The sequence below is a fragment of the Strix aluco genome, chromosome 6 (assembly GCF_031877795.1).
Source record: "Strix aluco isolate bStrAlu1 chromosome 6, bStrAlu1.hap1, whole genome shotgun sequence".
NCBI classification, from domain to species: domain Eukaryota; kingdom Metazoa; phylum Chordata; class Aves; order Strigiformes; family Strigidae; genus Strix; species Strix aluco.
In genome coordinates this window covers 24,546,188-24,560,161 of record NC_133936.1, presented here as the reverse complement: position 1 = coordinate 24,560,161, position 13,974 = coordinate 24,546,188, and the positions used below count along the sequence as shown (strand labels likewise).

General features: G+C 38.6%; 1 protein-coding gene across 2 annotated transcripts in view; it reads left to right on the top strand.

Moving 5' to 3' along the window:
* The window catches only part of SP3 (Sp3 transcription factor), a 37,158-nt gene extending 34,711 nt beyond the window's left edge, over window positions 1–2,447 (top strand). For both annotated transcript variants that reach the window (XM_074829140.1, XM_074829139.1), the window contains one exon: window positions 687–2,447. In XM_074829140.1, coding sequence (XP_074685241.1) covers window positions 687–1,003 — 317 coding nt within the window. In that variant the 3' untranslated portion in view covers window positions 1,004–2,447. The remainder of the gene's footprint in view (window positions 1–686) is intronic.
* Window positions 2,448–13,974: the final 11,527 nt, after the last annotated feature.

The following is a 13,974-nucleotide window of genomic DNA, read 5'->3' as shown; positions in this document are numbered from 1 at the left end:
GGCAAAGACAGACTTCTCGTGGTGGTGCATTGGTGGGAGGATGAGAGACAACGGACATAAGTTGCAAAGAGAGAAGTTCAGACCAGATATAAAGAAAAACTTTTTCAGTGGGAGGACAGCCAGGCACTGGAACAGGATGCCCACAGAGTTTCTGCAGTCTTCATCCTTAAAGGTTTTCAAGACTAAACTGGATAAATTCCTGAGCCACCAGGTCTGACCTCATTGCTGATCCTGCTTAAAGAGAGATCAGACTGGAGACCTCCAGAGGTCCCTGCAAACCTGAATTACTCTAATGATCTTGTCTGTCAGTCTCAAGTGTGATTCTGCAGGAGCTCAGTCTTCCCTGTCCATCATTTGTCAGGTTTTGTTCTCCTCTTAAAAGTTATTTATTGGTAATAACTGCAGTGCAACTTAGCAGCCTAAGGATATGAGATGGCAATATTCTTTAGCTTTCCTGAAAGATCTCCCCAAACTCAGTGAGACACAGAAAAATAAATCAATTCTTTTGAAGGATTTATATGGGTGTCTAGAAAGTTAACACATTTATCATGTTGGATCATTTTTTTCTTCAGTATAGATGTTAGAATTGTGACTCTGAAAGGCAGTGAGTTATCCCAGTTTTTGGTGTACGTGTGATATTTTTAATATTCTTGAAAACATGTTTTTTTTCTTATCTTCTGTGACAGGTGAGAAGAAATTTGTCTGTCCAGAATGTTCAAAACGCTTTATGAGAAGTGACCACCTTGCCAAACACATTAAAACACATCAGAATAAAAAAGGTATTCACTCTAGCAGTACAGTGCTGGCATCAGTAGAAGCAACACCTGATGATACTTTGATTACTGCAGGAGGAACAACACTTATTCTTGCAAATATTCAACAAGGCTCTGTTTCAGGAATAGGAACTGTAAATACATCTGGCACCAGCAATCAGGATATTCTTACCAACACTGAAATACCTTTACAGCTTGTCACAGTTTCGGGAAACGAGACAATGGAGTAAATATTACACAAGATACCTATTAATTGTGGTTATTTTTATACAGTAGTGAGAAGAATATTGTTCCTAAGTTCTTAGATATCTTTTTATTGATGTGCAAAAATTTTTGGATTGACAGTAACTTGGTTATACATGACACTGAAATGCCTTACTTTGTATGATATTCCATAGTATATTAAAATGGTAAAATTGCATGGGTTTTGTAGGTACTTTTGGAATCTAGAAGAGATGAAATTTTACCAAGTTATATTAAAAAAAAAAAGAATTTAACGATGGAAATGGTAGTCTAACCAAATGCATCAATCCTGTGTGGTTTAGTGTAAAAAAATGAGAACATGTTGGTATTTATCTATTGTAAGATAAAAGAAGTTGATGGGTGAAAAGAAATCATGTTATGATAAAAGAAATTTTGTAATTTTCTTGATGACTGGAATTTTTATTATGCATAACTGACAAATCAAGTTTCCAAGCAAATGTTACATAGTGTAGGCTTTACTTAGCTCATCAACTTGTCATTTTGAAGCTAATTATTTTAATTAGGTTAACTATGTACAATATTTTAAGCATTACTCTTGTAAGATTTTGAAAACTACATTTTAACATGGAACTCTAGGGATAGTCACCTTTTAAATCCTATTGAAAAGCCATGTTTAAGATTTAATTTGCCAAAATGATGTCTTGTTAATATTCTTTCAGTAACCAAGGTGGGCAATATAACCAATGTTTAAAAAGCTTAAAATGTTAAAAAAAATAAATATGTATAGGTTGAGGCATTTGGGTGGTAAGGCAAATGTTATAGTGAAGTATATCCCTTCTTTTGAACATTGGAGGACCAAAAATAAGGTGTATTGCGTCTCAGCAGTGATTTTTATCAAATCTTTTTCCAAAAAACATCTGTCTGCCAGGGCCTTAAAAGCCATCGTGTAAATTACCAGTAAAATACAACATATGCAAATACAACAGAAAAATCACTTCCATATTGACAGTACTCCCAAACATATGGATATAGTCATAGTGAACTAGGGGTTTTATGAGGTTTTTATTTGTTTGTTGTTTAGTTTTTGGTTAGTCAATCTGCATTTAAATATCAGCCATCTTTCCTTTTTTGCTTCTTCCCTTAAAAATTGTATGTATCCAGTACATTTAACTGATAAACATATATGTTTTTTATTATGCTGAATTTTCTTTTTATTTTTTAATTACTGTTTATATTTTCAATTATAGAAAAATGTACAAAATGAAGTTATATAGCCAGTCTGTAAGTGCTATACCATTTTCAAAAAATGTACAACAATAATTACTGCAGTTCACCTATTTACAAACATTTGGAAATCTGTTCATTTGTTATTCTTAAAACCACCTCAAATTTAAAGGCTACCTTATTGTACGTTTAAAGTGTATTATAACAGTGTGGTAGTTAATAAAACACTATTTTTTTTTCTTTTGACTTGAGTTTACTGTACTTCTTGTTAACTAACAAAGTGTAATTTCATAATACATCTTGATAGCCTGAGATGTTTTATTATTTTGTGCTAGATGATGGGAAGTAGAAGTAGTGTTTCCTTTCCTTGTATGGTAATACACCACCTCCTTGCTCTCAAAAGAACCCTCCATCTGTGTGTGCATGGATATGCATGTGCTATATACTATGTTGGTGTAGCGGTAACTTTTTTGACCTTATGTTGAGCAGGGCGTGAAGGAAATGTAGGCCTATCCTATAGAATATGAAAATGAAGTTGCATTTAAGTCCCCTGACACTTGCATGTCACAATACAGCCAGTGTTGATAGGGAACTGTGGCTAAAAGGGACGTTTTAGATGGAGTAAGAAAGACTAATGAGAACTGTGAGATTAAAGAGCACAATGGTTGTATATTACGCTATAATGAAAGTGAAGAGCTTTTATTTGTGAAGTCTAAAGTCTTGGAGTATCCAATCGCCCGAGGATGGACCAGGGTAACATAGGATAAACCAGATAGAGTTCAGCCTAGGAAAGAGAGAACTGGAAAAAGTCATGAAGGGAAGATTTTCTGCATTTGCAGTTTAATGGAAAAAAAATTTATTGCAAATCTTTTCAGATTCAGAGCAACAGGAATTGACAGGTATAGAGAAAAGGGAGTTAATTCATCATCAGCTTAATCTTCTGTTTACTAAAATAAGAGAGTGAAATTGGTTGGTAAGTCAAAAGAGTGGCAGCTTGGGAGAGAAGACAGTTCTGCTTAGACTTGCGACATTCCACAGATGTTGTCAATATTTTAACATACTCTGAATCCACTTCCTTTAGACAGGTGAATGGTTCTGTTTCTCATCTCTCTAGCCATTTGTAGCTATATTAGTGCATTATTTTAAGAGTGAGTGAAAAGGGCTACTTAATGAAGCTCGCTTTTTAAAGGATTTCTGAAACGACACTTTCACTGATGTTCATCTGTGGATGAAAGTGTTTTGGTGCCAAGGGTTTTGATATCTCATTGCTGAAGATGAGATTATTTTATTTCTCAAAACTTTAATGCTCAGTACATCAAGTGGTTACTTTGATTAATGGCACTTTCTTAAAAAAAAAAAATTTTGTTGCTAAGACACTTACTTCAGAAGGTAGAAGTTTTGGAAGAAAGTAACTCTGGAGAAATGTGTAGGAAAAAGTCTTATGGAAAGCCTGTCGTCTAAGGGCCATGGTGCTTGTGTTAATTAAGAACGCGGCTGTGTGTGTTCACATGTTGTGTGATAGTGATTTCTGAAAGATCTCTGCTCACCGCCAGGGCAAAGGTTCATGAGCCCAAATATAAGATCTTTGGTATATCTAGGATTGTTGCTTTCTTTTGTGGTCACTCATGGCTTTCTTTTGTGGTCACTCTAGCAACTCATATAATACCAAGACAAAATTGTGCATTCTGTAGAAGGCTTTGAGGTTTATCTGTGAATCAGTTCTTCATGGATTCCTGATGGTGGTTGCTTGGTGTGCTTCTTGTTCCTTACTGGTAAAATCTGTAGCATTTTACATATTTATTTTCATGTCAGACTTCCTCACTTGTATAGTTTCTTGGTATGGTAGCCTGTAGATGCTTGGATGGTTTGTATCACTTTCAGTCTGATGTAATCACTAAGAAGCCCTTAAAACTGGTTCTGCAGAGAGCATGAGCTTGAGAGCAGCCCATGTTATCAGTTTCAACAGTCAGGGTAGTTATTTTCATATTAATATGAATAAATATTTATTAAGTACAAGGCCTGTACATACACTTGCTATAATTTGAGTATTCTTGGGCTCGTTCCTGAATCAACTAATGGTTTGATCCTTGCAAGTTACAAGCTACTACCAATTCTTCCGGAGAACAAGAGGTTTTAATCATTGCTACTTACCAGGCCAAGGGGTAATATGACTAAGGAGAATGACATAATCACTGAAACACTTGTGAGGAACAGGATTTCTAGTTTGAAGATTCAGATTTTTCCTTTGGGAGGGGAGTCCACAGAGCTCTTCTTTCAGCTTGTCTGAACAAGATTCAAATATCAGGCTTTGGTTTGAGGTGTTTTGAGATGCCGGAATAGAGTAAGGTAAGCCTTGCCAGTGGCTTCAGGAAAGCTCTGATAAATTGTTCTGGCTGTTGGGGAATGAGGGAATGGAGCTAGTAGTCATCTGTCAAGTGGTTCTTGGTTCCTTTAAGTAAAGAACTAGCGAGCAAGTGGCTGTCTCTCCTCCAGCTTTTTACCACCACCATTGCCACCATCAGAAGTGCGGAGCGTGCACTGTAGAACAGGGCAGAAGAAGCTGACGTGGCTGACTCAGATCATATCTGGCAGATGATATTTTCTATAAAAAGACCACCTCCATTTGATGCTCTAGAGTTGCTGTTCATTACTACTTCAGTATATTCTGGTACATCTTTCCTATATCTGTATCTGTAGGACGTCTGCTAGAATCTTAGTCAGATGTGTAGGTGCTTTATGCAGTCTCAAGCATTGCTCCAAATGTGATCAGTAATTTATCACAAGAACCTGTGACCACACCTCTTTCTAGCAGTGAACAGTGGACTGTGAGAGCCTTCCACGTCTCTTGTCCTGATACGTTGGTCCTTCCCAATTCCTGAGATGTCCAAGAGGCCACAGGCAAAAAAAATACCAAAAGGTAAGAGTCAAAAGCTCTTGAGTGTGATTTGGGGGTTTTGCAGCAGAGCAAAGATTCAAGTTGTCGCTTTGCTTAGAATTGTGCTGCATGCCTTTTTTTGCCCAGTGTCTCAGCCTTTGTACTTGGAAAAGAACTATTTATAAAATGTGTACATGATTTAATTTTTAGGTACACAATACATGAAGTGCTGTGTTGTATATAAGATTTACATACATTTTTCTGTATATGGGGGGGGTGGGTAGTATGTTATTTGAAGATTCTTCGTTTTCACCCAGAAGCCAGAAATGTTCCTGCCAGTGAAAACCTATCCATTTCAGTGGTAAATCTCCACTATCTCTGACAGTCATAGCTAACTACAAACTACGTATAATAAATCCCTTAGTTTAGTGGTCATTGGGACCTAAAATTGCCCATACAAAGAAAGTTTAAGGTTTGTATATTTTGAAATTAAGGAAAACATAAAGTCTGCAAAGCAATAATACAAATCTTTTTCGATCACCCAGTGCTACCCTTAATGTTTCTATTAGGCAGGGATTGTTTCTGTTTTCCATACCAGTGACGTACTGGTGGTTGGCATCTGGTTGTTCTGTGTTCCAGTTTCTCTAAGATTAAAATAAAAAGAAACATTTTATACAACAGGTTCTACATATGTTTCCTTCTTTAATCTTGAAGGTAAGAAAAGTCATTTCTGACTCAAACTAGAGAGTATGTAACTCCGGAGCTCGCTTTCACATCTTGACACTGACCGAGCACCTGTCCAGACAAGTTAGTGCACATTCTCAAGCCCTATCATTGCTGAGTTGGCAGAAGAATGGTCTGAAAATTATCTGCAAGGAAATAACCTTCCCTCCCCTGCTATGCTTTCTCTTTAGTTGAAAAGCCCAGTTGCACAGATTTTGAACCCAGCATGAAATGGGTACCACCAGGAAAAGGTTCCAAAGCAAGACTCGGAAGTATTTACTGTTTGTGCACAGCTTTCCCGTTCCCTCTGAAAGCTCAGATCTTGGGCATGCTAGTGGCATGCCGACAGATAGAACAAGATTTACTTCTCTATATATCTTAAAACGTACTTGCATTTTTCACAAAACTGCTTGAAGAACAATACCTTTGTAAGGATTATAAGCTGCTAGATCACAGTAGCAAGTAATTTTCAAGCACCGAAGATCAGTTTATAAGTGGTATCATATAATTCAACACACCTTTCTCCAGAAAGGTCTTTCAAGTAAGGACCTCTTGGCCCCTGACAAGAAAAGAACCATCAGAGAGATGGTTGAGCTGAGTTCCAGGCATGGACAAAATAACGCTGAAATCTTATGTTATCCAAAGGAGTCCCTGACTTTCTCATACGCTGGGCCACCCACCTGCCCCCGTTCTTAAGTTCTCCCTTCTGTTTCTATAGAACTTACTTCCCTATGCAAGGTATTCACAGAATTTTAGTCATAATTTATGCACAAAACCCACAAATGGCTGCTTCATCACAGATGCTTCCTAACTGGACTTTTTATTGCATCAGGTTGTGTTTTGATTTGACAGACAAACACTTAGGAAAATAACAGTCTACTCCATTATGTTGCAAGCAACCTTTGCTGCTGTGTTAAGAAATGACACCATTGTAGAGGTTTGCAGGAAAAATCACTGGGATTCTGTACGTGTTCACCCTATGGTGGAGTCATCATGATGATGTTTCTGATGGGATGGATCTATGTTTACTGGTTAAATTGATTCCTGAGTTCTAACCTCTGTCTAGGTCATTGCGTGAATCATTATCAGTATATAGGGAAGGTAGCTGAATACAAACAAATCCTACTGCTTCTGCTTACTGTGGGTTTTAGAGACTTCTTTTGTATTCTGTGAACCATTCTTTTCCCTGGTACTAAAGTCTGTTTCTAGTACTACAGAAGGTACTGTTGGAAGGTTTAGTGGTGAAGCCAATGGCTCCTGAAAGGGAAGAAGCCATGTCTGGTATTGTTAGCTTGGCTGAGACCTGCTCTGGGACCTTCCACCAGCCCTTCCACTTCTCTGAGATCCTGCTATTTCTGGTCGTATTCTTGAGGCTTTGAGCAACCTGATCTAGTGGAAAGTGTCCCTGCCTGTGTCAGGGGGGTTGGAAATAGATGATTTTTAAGGTCCCTTCCAACCCAAACCACTCCATGATTCTTTGCCTGTTTTGGAGGTGTTGAGCACAAGCTAATTGGGCACAGCTGTATTCCTTACCATGCAAGCCTTGGATCCCTGTTGTGAGCTCTGTACAGCCTTACATAAAAAACGTTTAATGTTCAAGTGTGGTTGGAACAGATACAAGGCTGTATGGCAGCACTTTGCCATATTTTTCAAGAGCAGCACTGCGGAGTGGGTAAGAAGAGCTGAGGTAAGTGAGCTGGTAACAAGCAGCTTGTTAGTACCAGACACTGAACAAGCAGTTAATAGAAGAGTGATCTTGTGGCACAGCTTATGGGCTGGTAGGAAAACTGGTGAACATGAGAACAAAGCGAGGGTGGTGGGAAAGAGGTAGGAACAGATGGGTTGGACAAGTGACTCGGAGCAGGGCTGCAGGAGGCTGTGGAGACACACAGTAAGAGTTGACATAATTTATGGATCCTAATTCCTGGTTCCCTCACTGAAACCTTCTGGGTTCCAGGTTCCAGATAAGTGTGAATGCAGCCATTCAGGGCCTGGAGATGGATCAGACGAGATGCAATAAAGGGAGGAAAGGGGGCCAGAAGGCAAAATTTGAGTGCTGCATAAAGCTTTCTGGCATTCATGATGCTTTCATAGCAGTCTTTACTGCCTTTTGATTCTTTACTGCTTTGTGCACCTCTTTTTCCTGTTGTAATTCTCGTGCCAGGTCACCAGATATGTAAATAGAGGAAGACAGCACATGCTAGACTGAGGTTTGCCATAGATATACATTATTGCTTGAAGACTTAATAAAGCCTGTATCTGGCAATATACACTATTGAAGGTGATTTACAATGGAGAAAAATAGATGTGCATTAAAGATTGAACTGTGGACTGCTGCTTGAGTGGTGTCTTGGCTGAATCTCATCCTTTTATTTTAAATACAGGGATACCAAGGTTTAGGAACTGGATTGGAAACTAAATACAAGAGAGGGGCTTGGTCCTGTGGCAAAATCAAGCTTGTTTGCCTCTTCGCTTTCATCGCTCTTTTGCATGTTGGCTGTTTATTGTCTGAGAAAAAGGTTATTTCTCAGTTCCCCAGCCATGCAAGCTTTGCCTGCTGTGGTTAGGACTCACTTGCCATATAACAAAGCCGTAGGCAGCCTGTGACAGCAGCATAGGTTCAGGCCCCTTGGGGACGCTCATGTCAGGCAGAGGGCCCACAGACCTCCACAGCCCTGCTGCTCCCCGGCCACGACTCTGCTGCGTCTGCCTCCACAGGCATGCACACACAGAGAGAGCACAATTTGAATGACATTATTTATTTTGGAGACCAGTCCAAAGGGCTGGCCCTGGTCCTACTTGCAGCGGGGGATCCCTGGCCTAGCGGTAGGGTGGGCATTACAGCCCCAAGCTCCCTCCTGCCCCTTTGCCATTACCAGCAGTACAAGTGGCATGTGGGGCTGAGGGGGGACAGGGCGAGCAGGTGCTGAGGGTGGTGTGGGTCTGGCAGGGGTGTGGGCCAAGGGTGCGACCATTTGGTGTTGGGCTTCGTCTTTAAGCAACCTTTGGTCAGTGTTGAGCTTCATTTTTAAGCGATGTTTGGTCAGCATGCTGCCATGCCAGTGAGACGTGAGGAAGGTCACTGCAGCTGTGAGGAGGTGTCATATGCAGGCCAGTGCCTTATGTTCTTGGCTTAAATCCATAATTCCGTCTGGGGTTATTTGTGCCAAAGCTGCCGTCTGAGATAACGGGATTTAGTTGTAATTCTTCTGTGTACATTTGTAGATGTTTTTACTAAATGTAATGTGTCCTAAATACATAATTATTTAACAGCTTGAAATGCTTCCAAAGGACCTATTCTTTTCTGTAAATAGCATGCCTTTTAAAATTATATCAATACTTAATGTCGTTTTGGGACTTCTCTTACATTTCCTTAAAAAAAAGATTACTCCCCCAATCAGTCTTTACCTGAAGAATTAAAATTAAATTAAAAAAAACCACATTTTCAGTTGTCCTAATTAGCTTTTCTATATGGCAAATTATGTATTTGCTCGTCTGAGATTTGGAGCGGGAGCTATTTTCTAGCTTCCCTGGAAGTCTTAACAGTCCTCAGAGGAAGGAATAGCTATGAGAAGTATTTCAAATGCGTGAGAATTGGAGGATCTTCCCTCTTGGTAGGTGTACAATACCAAACTTGGTATGTTTACAATACCAAACACTAGTGAATGGGAACACAGTGCAATCGTGGATGAGCTCCAACTTCAGGAGCAGAATAAGGGAGGTGAACTGTCACCTCCCAGTGTTAATCCTCTCACTGCCTTCGTTTTCAGTCTCACTTAATACATGCCTCTTCAGCAGCTCTCCAAATTTCTTAGAAGCCCCTTTGCTCCTCCTGCCTCTTGGAACAAGAGCAACAGATGTTTCCTGTCTATTTGTGGGAGGCAAAAAACTTCAGCGTACAAATGGTCAAAACTTTGCTCTGTCCTGCTTATGAGAGAGACAGTGTGAAAAAACAGCGGACCCTGCTCTTCAATGTTGAACACGTAAAAGGGGGGCAAAGTGTTAACTGTGGCCTAATGTCACTTCGAGGGACCTTTATGTCTGTGAATGTTAAGTAAGGTAAAAGAGCTATTCCTGAATGTCTCTTGCCCAGTCATTGTGTAGGTTTTAAAATCTGTATAAGATTGTATTATCCCATCTATATGATTTCATACAATAAACTCTACAGTTAGAAAAAAAGCCCTCATTCTCACTTTTATAAAAAAAATTAAATATGCAAATTCATAAATAATTTATTGCTTACAAACACATTTTATGCTTTTGTTTTGATAAAGCTCACAACTATCTACTTTTATGACAAAAGTTTTTATTGCCACAGTAAAGCTCAGTTCAGTGTTACGCTACAAAAAATGAGTCAAGTGAAACACTTATTATTTTGAGTAAGGACTATAAATTTTCTCCCAATATTCACGACTTTTGTCATACTCTAAAAACAGGCTAGTTTTGAAATTCAGCACCAGATACTGTAAGAAAATTGCAGATTTCAGGACCAGAGCATGTAAACAGCTGTAAAAGATTACAACAAAATTTTTTTAAAAATTAATGAAGTTATGTAAGTTAAAAAATAACACCATGAAAATCCCCACACATTTGACATGTCAAATATAAAGAGTTTGCAACCTGAATGTTTAAAGACTGGTGTGCGCATGCAAAATGTGATTTGTTTTTCAAGTGCACTGTTCAGTACGTATTAGTGATGCCTGCAATTTAAACTGACATTTCTCTTTGAGTATATTTTAACTTGTGCTTAATCTAAGGAACTCTTGAAGTAGCAATAACCGGAAAAGACCACAGAGGCCAAAAGTTTCCTACTCTTTTCTTGTTTAGTTTCCATGTTTGGCAGCACAGTTTGTGATCTGTCAATTTAGTGTGTGCAGAAGATTTGTGCATAGCAGACAAGTGAAATGTAGCCCTGCAATCCCAAGACTTCAAAAACAGGCTGAGATACAGGTACAATATTTGATGCTCATCAGGTAATGTGGCGCTTCACTGTTTATAAAAGAGATCTTGTATCCTTCAGTATATATCATTTGTATATGTAAACTTATTAAGGCAGAGGAATGTTATTGCTTGTTATCTTAGATTCCTATTTTTTGGAGCATGAAAATTTTGCATGTTCTGAGGAAGACAACACTAGTGAAAGAGTCCAAGACTAGTTACAAACAAGCACCTGAGCTAGGAGAACACACTTTCCTACTTCTCTTCAGCCAGGTAAGCATAAATACTTGCATGTAACTGTTTAACTATTTACTTCCCTGCTCTTTTCTCTCATTATTTTAATTTCAAGATAGACTACAAAAAGCAGTCTAACAGCAGTCTTAAACATCTATCCAGTTACTTGGTTTTATCTCAAAGATTGTGATCGAATCTTGCCCCCCTTGATGTTCAGTGGATGCAGAATTTCATTCAAGGTGTTAATTTGAGACAGCTGCTTTAATGGGAAACATCCGCCACATTTTGGTCAGAAGCAGACTACTGCTGTCAGTCATCTCTCTGTCTTTACATTTTATTTCTCTATCCCCTCCCTATTATTTCTCTCACACTCTTTTTATCTCTCTGGAGTCTTTCCTCTGTCCTCTTCCTGTTATAGCAAGTACAAAGTATACATTTTAAGCCTTTCTGTGCCATTTTTAGTTCTTAGACATAAAAAATGTTGTACAGTAAATTATTGACTTTTGCTAGACTCCTCTTGATACAATTTCTGCAGTTACTATCCAGAACTTCACCAAATTCTGGAATAGTGGTCTCTTCCATTTTTAAAGGCTCTTGAATGTCAGAATATGACGTGAACATGAGAGCATATTTGAGTATGTCATGGTTCAAAATTTCTAGTATACACTACTGAAAACCCAAGTATCATCTGTAAGATCAGAATCCATCTCAGGCTAAGCTTGGCTCTCTCAGTACTCAGCCATATGAAATGGCCATTAATTTGAATGTTGTGATCATCTATGAAAAGAGAGATGGCTTTGGCTGCCACAAACTTTATGGTTGGAAATTTGTTAAATAAATAAAACTGCAGAGAGGAACAGAGGAGTGCTGGCTACAAAGGCAGCCTGAAAAAGCAAACTGTGAGCTACCAGCTTAGAAATATGCTAATTACTGTTGCAGAATGGGACTATTTCTGAAACCGTGAAAGCACAATTAGAGGTACGGCAAGCAAATAATAGATTCGGTACTGTTTATGGAAATAATATATTGCTGAAATGGAGGCTTCTGTACCCACACAGAAGAGAGTGAAAAAATCAGGAAAATGCACAATGATAGCAAAACTCTTAATTCAGTCTAAAGGAAATATAATAATATAAGAATCCTAGTCTTCCCTGATAGAAAGAAGGGAAAAAAGCTCCAAGAATTCTATATTATTATTAAGAAAGAAAAAGAAAGGTGAAAGGAAAGTACTTTTCTGTATAATTTTGAATTCCTTATATAAGAGGGGTTTTTTTGGTTTTCTTTTTTTTCCATGCTGTCTCTATCTTGGGTTCAATTATGCTCTGACTTCCTTACACTTGGTTTGGCCTTGCTGGAAAGAGGTTAAATGGCATGGTCAGCCCACACATCTATTATGGAGATTCAGTTAGACTGGAGTAGAGACAAATAACAAAAAATATTCTGACTAAACCTTTTTTTAGGACATATCAGACCGACTTTAAAAGAAAAGGTGGAGCTACCTGAAAAACAGTGTTTCTTCTGAGAACACTGCTGGAGGGGAATGCTTATAAAATATAATGAGAGAAAAAATGTAGCAGCTTTTGTCTCTGGCAGGGAAAATGGGGAAAAGAAGCTGATAGAAACAAATTGCTAGATGAAATAAAAAAAATATTTGGCAAAGAAGCAGAGGAACACAGATCCTGAAAGAACCCTCAAGCAGCTTACTATCCTTAGAGGCCAATTAAACCTGAATCAGTCAGGAAAGACAGAAAGAGCCCTCCTCAGGCTTAATGAAAATTTATATCAGGCAAAGTAAAGCCCTGAGATTACTGGCATATAAGGCATAGAATGCTAAGAGAAACAAGCTAGCTTGGCTATTAATGATACCAGGGTGGTATTTACATTTAAAACAAAATATATTTGTAAGGTCTTTGAAGGTTTTCTATGTCCATCTGTATATTAACAAAAAATCAGCTCCAGCTGACAAAATAATGTATGTAATGAAGCAAATATGCCCTCAGGTTCCAGCTGCCCAAATCACCATTTGAAGCCATCTGAGAAAGAAAAAAAATTGGAAAATATCTTCAGAAAAAACGCCAGCTAGCCCAGAGATCAGATCTTTTAAATGCTTCTTAACACCTTACTTAGCAACTTGTAATAGCAATCATTATGCTTTTAAAGACTGGTCAGCTTTTGCTTTTGGAAGTTGATACATTGCTTTGCAAGAGCTTGCTAAAGCATCTCTGTTAAACTTCATTGTTGTACAGTATGTTAGAAGGATATAATCATCACTATAAACCTACCTTATAGTGAGGGCACCAGTTACTCAAAATGGTAAAGAGAAGATAAAGTTATGCCTCTTGCCCTGTGTCCATGTACCTTGGACTTCCTGCAGCCATTTTAAGCATGTGGCAATTGAAGGCTATTTTACTAGCATACCAACTTCCATAAAAAGAAGAAGTTTGAGTAGGAAATTCATGTTTTCGGTTTCCCTGTATATCTCCCTAAAGAGATAAATAGAAAAATAAATTGAAGAGATTTGTAACTCAGAGAGAAAATCAACACTTCTCAAATTCCCACTTTTCACAGAATCACAGAATCATTCAGGTTGGAAAAGACCCTTGGGATCATCAAGTCCAACCATCAGCCCTACTCTACAGAGTTCTCCCCTACACCATATCCCCCAACATCTCATCCAAATGACTCTTAAACCCATCGAGGGATGGTGACTCCACCACCTCCCTGGGCAGCCTATTCCACTGTCTGACCACTCTTTCTGTGAAAAATTTTTTCCTAATGTCCAGTCTGAACCTCCCCTGTTGCAGTTTAAAGCCATTCCCTCTTGTTCTATCGCTAATTACCTGTGAGAAGAGACCAGCACCAACCTCTCTACGCTGTCCTTTCAGGTAGTTGTAGAGAGTGATGAGGTCTCCCCTCAGCCTTCTCTTCCTCCAACTGAACAGTCCCAGCTCCTTCAATCTTGCCTCATAGCATTTATTCTTCAGGCCCTTCACCAGCTTCATT